The sequence below is a fragment of the Bufo bufo genome, chromosome 3, assembly GCF_905171765.1.
Source record: "Bufo bufo chromosome 3, aBufBuf1.1, whole genome shotgun sequence".
In the NCBI taxonomy this organism is placed as follows: domain Eukaryota; kingdom Metazoa; phylum Chordata; class Amphibia; order Anura; family Bufonidae; genus Bufo; species Bufo bufo.
In genome coordinates, this window is record NC_053391.1 from 371352793 (window position 1) to 371369961 (window position 17169).

At 44.7% G+C, this 17169-nt stretch overlaps 1 protein-coding gene across 2 annotated transcripts; it reads right to left on the reverse strand.

The window, feature by feature from the left end:
• Window positions 1-970: 970 nt before the first annotated feature.
• CAP1 (cyclase associated actin cytoskeleton regulatory protein 1) lies at window positions 971-16242 on the reverse strand. Of its 2 annotated transcripts, none has more exons than XM_040424642.1 (13): window positions 16084-16242; window positions 14706-14809; window positions 14057-14157; window positions 12160-12237; window positions 10034-10177; window positions 9585-9670; window positions 9351-9456; window positions 9025-9199; window positions 4021-4211; window positions 3198-3321; window positions 3031-3113; window positions 2294-2437; window positions 971-1703 (listed from the first exon to the last, which is right to left on the reverse strand). In XM_040424642.1, the coding sequence occupies exons 2-13, from the start codon at window positions 14797-14799 to the stop codon at window positions 1620-1622; spliced, it is 1410 nt and encodes a 469-aa protein (XP_040280576.1). In that variant the 5' UTR covers window positions 14800-14809; window positions 16084-16242; the 3' UTR covers window positions 971-1619. The 2 variants fall into 2 exon arrangements, with proteins under 2 accessions (XP_040280576.1, XP_040280577.1); XM_040424643.1 differs by having other exon boundaries at window positions 16041-16124.
• Between the last annotated feature and the right edge of the window lie 927 nt (window positions 16243-17169).

A 17169-nucleotide genomic window follows, 5' to 3' on the forward strand; every position in this document is an offset into this window, starting at 1 on the left:
GTAGATTTCCACTTACAGAGGCGGTGGCATTTTTGCAGAATAGTGGCAAAAACTGCACCACATAAAACCCAGCTTTACCATGCCTTATACATGAATAAATCACTAAACATTGGTCATTATGGAACACATTAGATAAGCCCACCGATCTTGTGTATGGAGTCTTCCAAAAGGTCTCTCAGCAGCAGATATGTGGTAATGTCTCGTTGTGGGTAGATAGCCATTGACTAAAGCTGAATGCACACGGCTGTGAGCTGTCTGTGGTAACCCGGCCTGGATTCCTGCTGAGAGCAGGAGCGCACTGCGTCATTGGTTGCTATGATGCCGCACTACAGTAATACACTGGTATGATCTATACGAGTGTATTACCGTAGTGCAGCGGCGGCGTCATAGCAACCAATGACACTGTGCGCTCCGGCTCTCAGCAGGAATCCAGGCCGGGTTACCACAGACCGCTCACAGCCGTGTGCATTCAGCTTAAAACAAATTGTTGTTTGAGGACCATCTAAAATGGTGTATGGTTTGCTTAAAGGTATAGTCCAGTATTTTACTATTGATGGCATATTTGCATGATATAGATTGTAAGCTCTTGTGGGCAGGGTCCTTTACCTCTCTGTACCAGTCTGTTAATAGTTTATTGTATTTCTATATTTGTTTAACCCCCATCTGGATGTACAGCGCAATGGAATTAATGGCGCTTTAAAAGAAATAACAATGATTGTGTGCTGTCCGCATCCATTCCGGCCCCATTGAAAATGACAGGGTCCGCACCCGTTCTGCAAAATTGCGGAACAGATGTGGACCCATTTTGCAGATATTAGACACAGAATTTTACTTTGTAATATGATTTTGTTGTACCTCACAGGACTTTAGTGTTGGAAACACCAGAAATCACAAAAAAAAAAAACTTACACCTTATAAATTATCCATATTTCCATTAATAAAACACTGTCAACTTTTTTTTTTTTTTTTTACTTTCAATCTTTAATAAAATGCTTGATTTGTAAACTTGTGTGTATTCCACAGTCTATGCAAGGACTGCTCCTGTTCCCTTAATATCGGAGTAGAACCCGCTTACAACATATTGGAAATGTTCAGTACATTGGCATTACATTAGTTTATGAATCAGTACAGAAGTGGCAGGACAGTAATTCAGAGAAGAGGGAAAACCATTGCATATTTCTGAAGACAGTTATGTATAAAAAGTAAACCCTGGAAATGCTGAAAAGCATTGGCCAATAATAAAGGAGCTGGGAGCTATATTATTCCATGTATGGAATGAACAGGATCCATTTACAAAGTGCTCATAAGCCATTTAAACTTTGGTCCAATTAACATGTTACCGGTCATCCAGCCTCTACCCAGAATTGTGTTTGATGGTCAGAGCCTCTCCCTTTTAATTGGCACAGGAGGGGTAGGACAGCAGATTAGAAGAAGCAGCTCTCTGGCCTTCTGGCACTAATTAAGTGTAGTACAGTAGGAGATTTATCAGCACAGAGCTGCGAGGATCAGGTCCCTACCTACAGCTAGAGTAATCCTCAAGAAAGAAGCAGCAGAGAGAACACAGAGGGCTGGAGAGGACATGGTGCCCAGCCCATGTCACTGCAGGCAGGTCGCGGCCTCTACCCTGCAATCTCAGTAATTGTTGTCACCAACTTCTCGCCATTCCAAACAGTCTTGAACTGTTCTGGTACAGGAAACTCACTCTGCAATGAAACAATGTACACCGTCAGCACTTCAGAAGACAAGAACTGTCATGAAAAATGTCCAAGCAACTAGATATCTGTGGCATACTTTTAATAGGCAAGTGCGCTTTCTTCCAAGAAACCGCACCACACCCGGCCACAGGTTGTGTTTGGAATTCCAGTTAGGCCGAATGCACACGGCCGTGTTCCGCGGCATGCCGGGTTGGATTCCTGTTCAGAGCAGGAGCGCACGGTGTCATTGGTTGCTATGACGCCGTGCGCTTCATGCCGCCGCTGTACAGTAATACACTCGTATAGATCATATGAGTGTAGTACTGTAGTGCAGCGGCAGCATGAAGCGCACGGCGTCATAGCAACCAATGACGCCGTGCGCTCCTACTCTGAACAGGAATCCAGCCCGGCATACCACGGACCACTCTCGGCCGCGGAACACGGCCGTGTGCATTCGGCCTAACGGACATAAGCAGTAATATCAGATACAACCCATGGACAGGTGTGGTGCTGTTCCAGGAGGGATAGCTACCATGTAATCCTGGACAACCTCTTAAAATAATAGTGGAACAATAGCCAGCCAGACAAACCATACTTACATATTCTCCTCCACTGCCTGGGACCAAAATGTTCATTTCAGAAGATTTGGCGCTGATAATCTCACAACAGAGACTGTCCTTGCTTAGGTAAACATGACAGCCATCAGTCTTATTGATTGATATTGTTGGTACTTTACCCAAGACCTAACAAAAAAAATAATTATGTATGCAAAATTACAATGTTTCATAGGAAACCAGGAAAATGTATATTTGTGGTTAGTGAAGCAAGAGAGGACAACTGCATGTACACCATTGGGAACCATTTTTCATTAGTTCAGTGCATCTAACATAAAAGTTAACCTAGTGAATAGTCTTGATTAAAAATAAATAAAATATATATATATATATATTTATATTGTGTCCACAGCTCCTAGGCAGATATTTATGTTTACAAGGTTACAAACCACTTAAGGATAAATTCACATGCGGCAGAATTTCTGCGAATGTCCTATTCTTCTGAATAGGGCTTGCTGTTAAAACAATCCCATTCAGTTCAATGGAACTGCCTGGAGCTGTTTAATACAGAGTGCGCACCCGAGAGTCCTCATATTCATGAGCTCCCAGATCTCCCTAAGCTAAGGGTATCTGCCACCAGTTTATTCCATCCGCAGATACAGCAGCACAAACCTGGGGACAGATTGCCTTTAAGCATTAACATAAAACTATACAAAAGACCCAGAATGGCTGCTCTATTCATTCAATGGCCAAAACATAAATGGAAGGGGGGGGGTTCTCACCTGCACTTTAACATCACGAGCGTTAATGATTTCCACAATACCTACTGCATCTTCAAACACTAAGCCAAGCTTCTTGCAGCTATCTGTAGAGATATAAGAACAGATATAACACTAGGAAATAATGAATTTCAGGTATTTTTTATGAACACTCTGCCTTGCTTACAGACCGATAATTATAGAGTTGATCTTTCCCTTGACTTGCAGGGTGCTGTTCACACACTTGTATACATAGACCACCTGCTTAAGCTCAGTGTCACTTATCACCAGATTGGATGCATTGTCCTGGTTTTCCTGTGAAGGCAAACAGTTTCTGTGTGAGTGTGTGAAGCCAGCCCAATACACCGCTCAATGTCATTGGGGAAGGGGTACAGTAATCACACCATAGGTATGTATAAACCCAGCCACCTGAATATGTACAAGAACCTCTATCTAGACTGTCCTCCAGCCGCCGACGTCAGGAACCAAGACTGGCATGTTACATTTTATCAGAAGTGTATGGTAGCAGTTTATTCCACGCTATGCACACTCTAACATGGCAAGTGTACATGTAAATAGGGCAGTAGGCAGGGATTGCAAATGGCTGAACGAGTATTTGGCCAACACACCTTTAACAAATGAAGGAGGTAATTTATTATTTGTGAACCTTTGCATGCATGACTGCTCCATTATTATCCACTCAAGCTAAAAGATATGAAAGATCTTCCAGGCTGTAGAGAGCCTAGACATTCCCTGAACTGCAATCCTGTTTGACCCAAGTCCTAGCACCAAATGTATGCTTGTGTTTAGCTAGGACTGACTGGTTTGCACTACAGCATGCCAACAAGGATAGGTTGTCGGTTTGCCAACATAGGGAACTTACAGCAATCCACAGCCTAATCTAGCTTCAGGGTCCCTGGACAGAACACAGTACCTTAAAAATATTTTGCCTTTTTTTCAAAATTAAATCTAACTACAGATCAATCTTTGGTGAACCTTCCTTTTTATACTTACCACCCTCCATTTCTTGCCTTCTAATTCAAGCACAGGAGGTTCCTTCTTGGGAGCTGGTTTGGCTGGATGAGAACCAATGTTTGTCGGTTTAGGACTTGTGAATGGTTTAGGTCCACTTCGGACTGGTCCACTCTGTGACTTCAAAGAAGGGTTTTTGTGAGTCTTCATATCATCAGACACATGTTTTAGGGCTAGAACACAATGAAGTGCAAAAAATTGTTAGTGTTATAGTTGATAAAGCTAAAAGACACATGTCCATCAACTGCAACCTATAATCCTACAGTGTTGATCCAGAAAAAGTCAGAAACACCTGCGAGGCAGATATCAATTGTCCCATATTAGGATAATAAAATCCTTACCAACTCCAAATATGACCTTCAGAAAAAAAATCTCTGGATTGTCTATCGTACATATTACTCATTCAGTATGCACACAAGTATTCTCTGTATGACTAATAATGCTTATCTCAAGATACACAATGGAGACTCTGTCCTCGTCTACCTGTACACAGCATTAAAAAGGAATGCTTCGACCTGCACTGCGTTTCACAATAAAGAATAAGGGTCCATTCACATGTCCGCAAGTGTTTTGCGGTCTGCAAATTGCGGATCCGCAAAACACGGACACCGGCCATGTAGGTTCCGCATTTTGCGGACCGCACTATAATGGAAATGCCTTTTCTTGTCAGTGTCTGCAGACAAGAATAGGACATGTTCTATTTTTTTGCGGGGCCGCAGAACGGAAGTGCGGATGTGGACAGCACACTGTGTGCTGTCCGCAACTTTTGCGGCCCCATTGAAAATGAATGGGTCTGCACCCGTTCCGCAAAATTGCAGAATCGATGCAGACCCATTTAGCGGACGTGTGAATAGACCCCAACAGTGTCATTTATTGAGAAGAACAAGAACACTTGGACTACACAGTGCATCTCATGTATAAAACCAAAGAAGGTGGTTTGACAGCCCTGTTTACACCCCTTACTCTACATACTACGGTTATGCATATACTTCTATACTGGCATTAAACTTCTAGCTTCAGAATCTGTTTCATTACAATACTTTAAAGGGACACTGACAGGCCCAATAAGCATAATTATATATATTATATACACACACACACACACACACACACATACACAGGTCTTCTAATGTGTATTAAAAACATATAAGTATAACCCCTGTCCACCTTATAAATACAGCAAACTCATGTTTTTTAACCTGATGTAATCGCTCTTCTTTCTGCCCAAGGGAAGGCATTTCAGCTTCACTTCTGCCCAGCCAGCCGCGCCCCAACTGCCGTTTTGAAGCGCCGCCCAGCTCATCCATATTCACTTCGCTGGGCGGCTTCTGTGTGCTGGCCAATTGTGCCCGGCGCAGAACGGAGAGGCTGAAGCGGCCTCAAAGAAGCAGAGGGGACGCAGGCGTGATGTGATCCCGGCGAGTGAGGGTACATGCGCAGAAGCGGAAAGTGAATCCGATGCCCATAGCTTTCTATTGGGCATGCGCAGGATCTCGGAACGTCGGGGACAGCAGAAGCCGCCCAGCGAAGTGAATATTGATGAGCTGGGCGGCGCTTCAAAACGGCTGTTGGGGGGGCGGCTGGCTGGGCAGAAGTAAAGCTGAAACGCCGCCCCTTGGGCAGAAAGAAGACCGATTACATCAGGTTATAAAACATGAGTTTGCTGTATTTATAAGGTGGACAGGGGTTATACTTATATGTTTTTAATGCACATTAGAAGGTATGTATGTATGTATGTATGTATGTATGTATGTATGTATGTATGATTATGCTTATTGGGCCTGTCAGTGTCCCTTTAAACCAGTGCTTCTCAAATAAAGCGCCAGGCTCCGTAAAGGGGGGGGGGGGGGGGGGCTCATTCAGGGCCGGCCTTTGGGGTGTGCGAATTTCTTCTGTATAATGCCAGCAGGCAGGCCGGCGCGTCCCTCAGTGATGTCACGTGCCTGCGCCGCCTGCTTTATGAATGAAGCAGGCGGCGCAGACAAGTGACGTCACTGAGGGACGCGCCGGCCCGCCTGCCGGCATTATACAGAAGAAATTCGGATATACAGTACTATTAGGAGTGAGGGGGGCATGTTTAATAACTTTAAATGGCGGCGGGCACACGGAATCTGTGGATGGCACAGTTATGGGGGGGGGGGGGGGGGGGGGTCTGTGGATGGCACATATATAACAGTGCCAGCCACAGATCCCCCCCCCCATAAGTGTCCGTCAACCACAGACCCCCCCCCATAAGTGTCCGTCAACCACAGATCCCCCCCCATAAGTGTCCGTCAACCACAGATCCCCCCCCCATAAGTGTCCGTCAACCACAGATCCCCCCTCCCATAAGTGTCCGTCAACCACAGACCCCCCCCCCATAAGTGTCCGTCAACCACAGACCCCCCCCCCCCCATAAGTGTCCGTCAACCACAGATCTCCCCCCCCCATAAGTGTCCGTCAACCACAGATCCCCCCCCATAAGTGTCCGTCAACCACAGATCCCCCCCCATAAGTGTCCGTCAACCACAGATCCCCCCTCCCATAAGTGTCCGTCAACCACAGATCCCCCCCTCCCATAAGTGTCCGTCAACCACAGATCCCCCCTCCCATAAGTGTCCGTCAACCACAGATCCCCCCTCCCATAAGTGTCCGTCAACCACAGATCCCCCCTCCCATAAGTGTCCATCAACCACAGATCCCCCCTCCCATAAGTGTCCGTCAACCACAGATCCCCCCCCATAAGTGTCCGTCAACCACAGATCCCCCCCCATAAGTGTCCGTCAACCACAGATCCCCCCCCCCCTTAAGTGTCCGTCAACCACAGATCCCCCCCCCCCTTAAGTGTCCGTCATCCACAGATCCCCCCCCCCCCCATAAGTGTCCGTCATCCACAGATCCCCCCCATAAGTGTCCGTCATCCACAGATCCCCCCCATAAGTGTGTGTCCGATCCACATTTCTTTCTTTTTTTTATTCTCTTATACGTTAATAAGGGTACAGTATTATGCAGAGGTGTACTTATAACAATTTTATAGATAAATGATACTATTTACAGTCACGCGGGGGGCGCAAAATGTTTTCTTCTTCCTAGGGGGGGCATGACAGAAAATAATTGAGAAGCACTGCTTTAAACTAAGGTGGAAATTTATCAAGATCTGCACTCCAGAATTCTAATTTCAAAAAGTCACAAAATAAGACTTTTTGGGCTCATTAGCAACTGTTTGTGATTTTATGCTGCTCTCTGCACTTTCCAAAAAGTGACTGTGTTTAACTTTGTTAATTAGGGGTATGGCACATCTCTACATTTAAAGATACGCCAAAACTTATCAAATAAAGTGCAACATTTGATAAATTTGGTGCAAATAATGGCAATGCAGACACAAGAAAACAGACAAAAAAAATCCCAAGATAAATTTCCCCCTAAATGTTTACTTATAAGCCTAGCCAGAACTCTTGACTTAAAGCAGCCATGCTCAACCTGCGGCCCTCCAGCTGTTGCAAAACTACAACTCCCAGCATGCCCAAACAGCTTACAGCTATCAGCCTACAGCAGGGCATTGTGGGACTTGTAGTTTTACAACAGCTGGAGGGCCGCAGGTTGAGCATCTCTGGAGGATAACTGTCATTTTTTTATTTGCTAGTTTATTAGAGCTAGGCATGTATACCTGAGTTAGTCTGTCAATGATTGTCAAAAGATCTGTAATTTTTATAATAACAGCTTTCATTAATGTCCTCTGTCCCTTTCCACTGCTCCCTTAAAAGACAGTTGCTATAGCTCATCTGTCTCTGGCTAAGAAGACAGAGGGGTGCTCCTTCATACTGCATGCCTGTATTAGGCTTCAGAGTGAGGAGGCGTGTCTCTCAGTAATCTAATCTGATTGGCTGGCAGGGAGCTGCTGGCTACAGCAAGTGTGTATGGGAAGTGAGGGAAAGCAGTTTTGGCCTCAGAGAACTGGCAGAGGAGTTATCTTGAGAAGGTCCTCATATTGTAAATGTTTAAACAGCGGTAACTAAGGGGAAAACTCAAGGAAAACAGTGGTAAGTGAAGAAACTAAAGATTGCTTTATGCAAGTAGTAACATATGCTAAAATTGATTTTTTTTGCTGAAAATATGACAGCTACACTTTACAGCTGTCCTTCCTTGGTTCAACCAAAGTGCATGTCTTTGTCATATCCAGGATGGACTACTGCAACACCTTATCTTGGGACTAAAGTACACTGTCAGAAGCCTTAACTTTGTCACGCTCATGTCTCCTGCAAATCCCCACTCCTTTGGAATTCTGTACAGCACTGGTCAGTGCTCCTTTCAAGACTTTGATCGAAAAATCTCAGCTTTAAACAGACTGAGCCAGAACCCTGGCACACATGTCTGGCATTTATTAAAAGGTTTCGGGCACTTTCTGCTGTGGCCAACAAAGGGGTGGATTAGTAAAAGGGGACATGGCTTCACCAGAAAGAGGTGTGACTTAGGATGCAACACTGTCATAATTTGTGCCGAAATTCTGACGTAAAATAAGCCAACTATTAAGTGATATAAATTTAGGCTAGACAATCTAACGGTGCATCAGATTTATCATCCAGCATCAGCCACTGTGATAAATCTGGTGCATTTTTGACAGGATTTCTGCCGCATAGCCTTCTACCATAAGCCAAGTACGACCATCCACATTATCTAACAAACTATATACTGAAATGTCCATGCCTCTGGTTACTATAATACTTTGCACTTTAAACATGTTCGGTTTTCTTCTACTGTCTCTACTGTGGCCATGGTTGAGCAGTCTTGCCCTGTAATTTTATTCACACTCCACTGTATCATATCAGGTGTGCCACAGAAGATGGTGGCAATGTGTAAATAGCAATAATTATCCATTGATGGCATATGTACCAACCCTATGTCGTTTGACCTTTTTATGCACAATTGGCAAAACCAATTGAAATAGTTTTCGGCAGCCACATCATCTTATCTGTACCACATTGTAAAGAATTAATGCCCGTTTCTTACCACTGGTAATATTCTCTCCCTGGTTAAGTTGTGCAAACAGCTGGGAACGAGCCACAGAGTCATCACTGGGAGCTGATTCTGGGGCTGGTGGAGGAGGGGGAGGTGGAGGTGGGGGTCCAGCTCTGGGGGCAGAAGGAGCGCTTGGTGCAGAAGTGGTGGGTCCAGCCTTTGGGCCCTGAAAATAAAACAAAGTATATATGTATATACAACTACTTAACTGTAATATTTTACTACAAAAAAAAATAAAATTATATATATATATATATATATATATATATATATATATACATACACACACACACACACACGTATATACACACACTTACAGTCTTTCTCCAACTTAAGCCTGTTGTATGATGTTCCTTGATGTAGTTCTGAAGCTCCGTCCAGATGTTCATATACGAGCGGACCCAGTCTACATGTTTCTTATCACTGTCAGGAGCACACAAAGTATTAATGCACCAATTCTGTTCTCATGTGTGCACCATAGATCGTGACAAATGATACCTAGGAGCTGCTCTTGACATAGGTCATAGGTGACCATTTTAAGATCAACTTACACATCCTTGTACTCCTTTAAGATTCTGTTGGTGTAAAACATTGCTGCATCAGTCATTTCCTTCACATAAGGAACAGGCTTGGGAGACTTAAAAATAGAGAGAAAAAATAAATAAAAATCTCAAAATGCTGGTAACATCTACAGTTTCTCAATATAATCACTCAGTCTTTCTAGCTGATGTTTTTTTCCAGACTCATTGTCTACATCCAGTGTCGTCAGTAACAGAAGTGCTGGAAGCATATATTCCTAGTTACAATACAGCACTAAGACTAGAAAGATGGGCTCTCGGGTAGCGGGGACTAAGACCATGCTTAGAATAGTTCATCGGCACAATGCTAGTCATTCTTTATAAAGCGATGGGGGAGCATACACACACCCACGGCGCTGTATATGGCTAGAATAAAAGAAGAAAGGAGGGATTGGAGAAATAATGGATGAATGACAACTCACCACAGCTACCCATCCAAGAGCAGGAACACTCTCACTGAGAGCTGAAAGATGATTGAATAGTTTGCTGCCCCTGTTTTTCTCTCTGAAGTTTTGAACCACCTGAATCTGTTTGGATAGAGGAGCTAAGATCGCAGAAAGATCCTTCTGTAGGAGATAATTGCAAAAAAAATATATATAAAGAAAAATTAAACTTGAAAAGATGAGAAGGCAGCACACTGTATGAACAAGGGGTGCACGTCCGGCAGATGTGGACCAGCACCTAGGTCCAATAAGCTAGAAGTAAAAAATAGCCAGCAGCACTCCAGGAAATCAAAGGCAAACGGTGGTTTATTAGACCCAAAGTCAAGCGACGTTTCGACAGCTTGTTGCTGTCTTTGTCAAGCATAGTGCACATGTGACACAAACATGGTTTAAATAGGGATGTCAATCTACAATCCATTAACATCAATCAAATACATTATAGTATAAATATACATCTTATAATCTGAAAGTGATACATGTATTGAGGCGCCAATATCCGGCAAACATAGTGCATAAAAATAATAGAGCATAAATAAGTATATCCTGTTTACTGTGAAAGAAAACTTAATTGGTGCAGGTGATCGTGCTAATGAAGTGAATTAAAAAACTCACTGTCCGGTGGGGGACTGTATGTTGCATGGATCGTGTGCAGTGGCGTCCCGGTTCTCACACTGCGCATGCGTGGGAACGGTAAGTCTCGCGATAGCCCAAGATTGAAAAAATAACCTATACCAAAATGGCCATAGCGGCCTCACATGTAATGTGCGCATGTCCGGTAAGTGCTCGGTTCCGCCCAGCTCTCACTACACTAGCGTAGTCATGGAAACAGGGAACAACAAAGTAATACACGTAAACACTAGCAGCAGATCATACGATCAGAAAGGAGCATAGGCGATGCTGACCACCGGTCCACAGGACAAAGTCCATGAGGTCGCTGGGCACAGCGCCGAGCTCCATTGTGATCGCAATTAGAATGCAAAAAATTGGCGAGATGGTGCATCACCCAATAGTGACGGATCAGAGCCATCAGTATAGGAGGGAGAGATGAAAATCACCGGGAGGTATCCACACCTCATCAAGGGGCGCCACCATCTCGCACATTCATAAGAATGTCAAAAAGAAGATAATACAAATCCAAAAAATATAAATATATCGAAGCTGGATGGATGGACCTCCGATGCACAATGGACAACAACACGAATAGACGATATATCAAGCACAAAGTATATTATATATAACAAAAATAAACGGAACAAGAATGACCCATTGCAATCACGATATATGACGTAAAGAAAAATTAGATATAATAATAATATAGAAAACGGTATATATTTAGTGGTATGTCGTCAATATATGTTCCTACTAAAGAGGAAATGCAATAAAAATAATGGAATATTTCAGCAGAACTCCTATGTTTTACATTATTAATCGGCTCTTTTAGCAAAAATAAGACAACTCAATTATTCATGAGGTTTTATTATAGAAATAACATGAAATCAATACAATCACATTGTCTATTTCATCTTCCATCCAAGTGATGTGAGAAGACCTCCTAGACCAACCTAGTGGTTCTGACTACTTGTTACAGAGGCAGGATACAACTGTGCGCCAACTACAAACCTGTATGATTAGATGGCTGCCATTTCTGATTTTCCATGTACCAGTCAGCAATATAAATCCACATTTCAGGTTCCTAAAAATGCGCCATAGGAGAGGGCAGCAAATTACAGGGATAAGTCCAGTTTGTTCTTAACCAAAACGCCATAAAAATGGCCAAAAGGAGCAATCAAAGAATACAGCAAATGCTAATTGTCTGCTTCTCCGCTGTACTTTTTGATTACTTCTATTAGCTAAACAGCGCAATATTTTTGGAGAACATACCTATTCCTGTAATATGCTGTGCTATGAGGCACATGGAATGTGAATCTCTACCACTGAGGGGTACATAGAGTAGTAGGTTGTGGGTGGGACAAAGTAAATTTCGCACATAAGTCATCTGCAACGGTTGTACATAAAAGGTTAAAAAAAAAAAAGGAAGAGTTTTAACATGCAACAGGAAATGCTGATATGCAAGAAAGGAAATATTGAGTCAGAAGAAAGTGTACCTCGTCTGGCTGCTGACACTGAGATGCTTTAGCCAAGATGTCACGCTGCATGTTCAGGCCCAAAAGCAACAGGCCAGCCTGAAAAATAAGAGCGCAACGTTTAAGTGTGTGGAGCCTTACTGCCAACCGCATATGTTCTAACCCGTAGTGTACAGCATAGCGCAGCGGCGTTCTTCCAATGAGCGGAAAATGGCCATCAACCAAAGGGGCTGACGGCTATACATTTCTCCTTCCTCCAAATAGAAATAGCTAATGCACAGGTCAATCAACATTTCTGAAGGGCTGGAGATGTAGACCTTGCCATTACACTCCCCCCCCGTACACCAAAACTGAGCTGTCATCACTGCACTTATTCCCTATCATACCATGAAAATACATCCTGCAATAGACATTTCTCAAGCTCCCACATACCCGGCATTCCAGAAACCCACAGAGCTGGGGTCAGCAACCTTCAGCTGTGGTAAAACTACAACTCCCAGCATGCACACTAGCTCAGCTGTTTTCTGAAATCCCATAGAAATGAATGGAGCATGCTGGGAACTGTAGTTTCACAACAGCTGGCGTGCTGGGCATTGCTGACCCCTGCCATAGAAACATATTCCATACTCCAGTTCTCAGCCAAACTCGCAGAACTACTAGTCTGACTATATACACATTGCATCTCCCATAGACTATAATGGAGAATACCCCAGCACACAACAAACTATTCCTCTTCTCCCACCTTGGCTGTGATATAAACAGGACATGGGAACCTAGTCCCAGTGCTCAGACACCCAACATTGAACAATTATGACATTCTCTATGGATATGCCACAAATGTTTGGTCAGAATACCGCTAGCCCAACTTTCTAATACTTTCAAGTACAACTGCTATACACCCCTACCACAGATCACGACAGGGTATACTCTGACCCTACAACAATTCGACTGCATCTACCAGAGCTTTCTAAGGATAAGGTCAAACTGGGTGGTAGTGGAAACAATCATAGTACATGGCCACTGCGGTTTTCAAATTTGCTGGGAAACTGCTGTTTTGCCCTCCAAATCATGCAGCCATTACAATCGGTCACATGGTTTTGCGAGTGAAACTGCTGTTTCTAGGAAAACTTAAGTATCTTTCACATACCACTGTGGCTATTGGCCGCTTCAACGCTACCCCTTTGGCATTACCCACAGTGCTGGAAAATTATCAGTTCATTACATTCAACGGGTGTGAAATTAAGGCAGTATTACACAGGATCTGTATCTGTTGCTGCCGCCACATGGATGGGGCCCGTGAATTGGGGACCACAAATTGCGGTCCCCAATGGACAGAACGGCCATGTGCATGAGGCCTTACACTGCAAGATGATTGCTAAAGACCATTCATACAAATGGGGCAGCACGGTGGCTCAGTGGTTGCTGGCTGGATTAATCTTTCCATTACATTATACACTGCCCGTTTCCAGGGGTACGACCACCCTGCAATCCAGCAGTGGTGGTCGTGCTTGCACACTATAAAAAAAAAACACCGGCTTCTCTGGTGACTGGAACAATGGGAGTGTACTTAAGAGATTCAGCATCTCCCTTCCCGGCCACCTCGTATCTGCGCTGCAGCGATGGTCGTAGCCCCTGTATATGAGCAGTGTATAATGTGATAGAAAAATAAGTCAAGCCAGCACAGGAGGCAACATGGACAATCACAATACATTAGTAAGTGCCTTGTATTAACTTTCTTTACATGATAAATGCCATTTGCTGAAGTGACACAACCCCTTTAACTATGAAAACTAACTAAATACTGCTGTCCTCATTAGTTTAATTAGGACCCACTGTGGCCTGTATAGCTGGGGGTTATCCTGCAGCCTGTGGTTGTACCCTTACGGACCCCCCACACCCAGGTTTTAATTCCACTCACCTGCGTCTCCACATCTCCACCTATTTCCTTGCTGATTTTCATAAATTCTCCTACAGCTCTGCTAACAAGAGCATCATAGGCCTGAACAAACTGTGCAGTGTCTAAAACCAAATCACACAAGAAGAAGAAGATTAATAAATTATGAATGGCTACTTATACACTGGCGTTTTGGCTTTCCGTTTGCGAGATCCATTCAGGGCTCTCACAAGCGGCCCAAAACTGATCAGTTTTGCCCTAATGCATTCTGAATGGAAAAGGATCCGCTCAGAATGCATCAGTTTGCCTCCGATCAGTCTTTATTCCGCTCTGGAGGCGGACACCATAATGCTGCCTGCAGCGTATTTCTGTCCGCCATGTGATACGGAGCAAGACGGATCTGTCCTGACACACAATGTAAGTCAATGGGAACGGATCAGTTTTCTCTGACATAAGAAAACTGATCCGTCTCCCATTGACTTTCAATGGAATTCATGACGGATCCGTCTTGGCTATGTTACAGATAATATAAACGGATCCATTCATGACGGATGCAGACGGTTGTATTATTGTAACGGATCTGTTTTTGCAGATCCATGACGGATCCGCCCAAAACACGAGTGTGAAAGTAGCCTTAATCTATAAGTACAGGCTGATAAAACAGTGACCTCACCTGCAGATCCACCTCCTCCTGAGCCTCCTGCAAGAAGCTCCAGCTTCCCCACTGCCTTTTCCAGGCGATCAACTAGATTCTGCAGGTCTGCCATGGCTTATAACCTATGGGAAAAAAAAAATATATATATTATAATAATATATATAATTATAAATGAGAATTAACTAATTCTACAGAGAAACCTGAAGACAGAAAAGCTGCTTTCACGAGGACTAACAGTAAGGAGGATGTATGCAGACCACAGACCTCACTGACTGCAGCTCAGAATGAGGAAGTCTCCCAGTGCTGCACACATAGCTGTAGGCAGCCTATATTAATACTACAGGAAGTGACTGAGCGTGTCAGCGCAGATACCGAGGCATTCCACAAATGCAAACACCACCATTTACTTTCATGGCTCAAAATAAAGTGCAATGCGACCGTGCGGGATGCCACTCATCTACAGACGCCCTCGTCACACTGATCATTAACTACTTTACTGATACATTATTTAGTGATGCCACTTACTGCAGCGCTAGAATGGAAAGTAACCGCATAAAAGGAAAACTAAACCTAAAGTATCAAATAGTACAAGAGCGAGATCCCCCTAAGACAATGGCATGATCATAAGGTTTACATGCAGGGGCGTAGCTATAGGGGGTGCAGAGGTAGCAGTCGCTACCAGGCCAAAGATCCTTGTGCCACATCAAAAGACACTGGCATTATAGAAAGTGCATGCTGGTCAAGTTACCCCTCTGGCTGGAGGGAAGGGGTTAGGCCAAGAATTTGGCATGGCGGGGGTGGGGGTGAGGGTGAGGTTTTTGCCTCAGGCAGCATGAAGGCTATGTGCTTCCCTGCCCCTGGCCACAAAGCACTGAGGGAAGGGGGGCCCCAAGCTGAACTCTAGCACCAGGGCTCATGAGCCTTTAGCTATGCCCCTTTTTACATGTGACAGGGGTAATAAATGGGGGTCCCCATTACTGTGATGTCAACTTACAGGAGTCTCCCCACATAGTAGGTCATTTTTGGGGACCTTAAGAAAAAAACTTTCTAATTTATCTAAGCAGTCATGACGTCATCCAAAGTGAAGCCATGCCATATGACTTCTGACAACTAGCCATAACTGTAATAGGAGCCAATCTGACAGCATAAGATGTGACCCAGATGACGGGGGCAGACATGGTCCATAAAACCCCCTGTCAGTAAGCACTACTAGGCTTCCTGCACACTAAGGGCAGGCAGAGATACTATTTCACAAACTAATAACGCAGCAAACCTGCGTCTTTCACACACGCACGCACAGCCCAATGCAAATATAACATGCAGGTACACACGTCCCCAAAGCCACTACCATACCGGCAAAAGGCACCGGTCGCCAGCACAGCCCCGCCCTGCTCACCTCCGCCGCTGCTCCCTTTCTGCCCCACTTCCGGCAGTCACCTCCCAGTATGCGCAGCGGGAAATTACTTCCGCGAGATGAGCGGTGGGCGGGGCTTGGGGCGGGGTGAGGAAACCTGCGGCTGCTTTCACTGTTCGAACGCGTCTAGCAAATTCCGTGTAAAATAAACAGAATGTATCTCCCCCTCCACCGCCCGGGATTAAGTAAAGGCAAGGGGCCACGTCGTGCCAGAGATGGCTGTACGGAAAACACGTTTGTTGCCCAATTTAAAGATGGCGGGTAGCACCCGCCTTGGAACCACGGGAAGTGGGCAGTTGCCATAGCGATAAGGAAGATCAAGCCATGACGTGGTCAGCCGGATGACATCATGTCGACCAGTCGGCTCATATTCTGTTACCAAAGATGGTCAGAGATCTGGCAGGCTGCGGGGCGGGGCTAGCGCTGGTCACAGAGGACGCGCACTTATCAGGTGCAGGTGGCAGCGTGTCTCTGCGGACCTGCGAGCCCTGGAATCTGGATTACTAAATACTAGAACGTGCCGCAAGCCCTGACACGTCCCAGTCTGATGGTACTAAGCCCAGCAGCACCAGACGGGCTGGTTTACTGGTACTGGTTAACGCTGTACTGGCTCAGAACACAAATCCCAGTCAGGGCTCGTGCACACCACTGATGTTTTGTGCTCTCTGTAAAACGAGGATACCGGCCGTGTGCATGCTGCATTTTATGGAACGTCCGTCCCTAATAGAACAGTTCAATCCTTGTCCGTAATGTGGACAACATAGGACATAAAATGCATAGGGAGTCATTTCCGTTTTCTTTAGCGGCTCCGTTAAACGGAATAATCACAAAATGTGGCTCGTATGCAGACCTAAACAACGTTCGTGTGCATGAGCCCTAACACTGACAGCATGATGTCAGTGTTATCCAATGCATTCCAGAACTGTAAGGGTTACATAGCATATTAAATCAGTATAATGGTATGCGATCCCGGCAATGCTCCTTAGGTCAGGACGGGAGCTCTTGCAGATACACGCTGTGAGGTCAACACATCGGACTAAGGCCTCATGCACACGGCCGTTGTTTTGG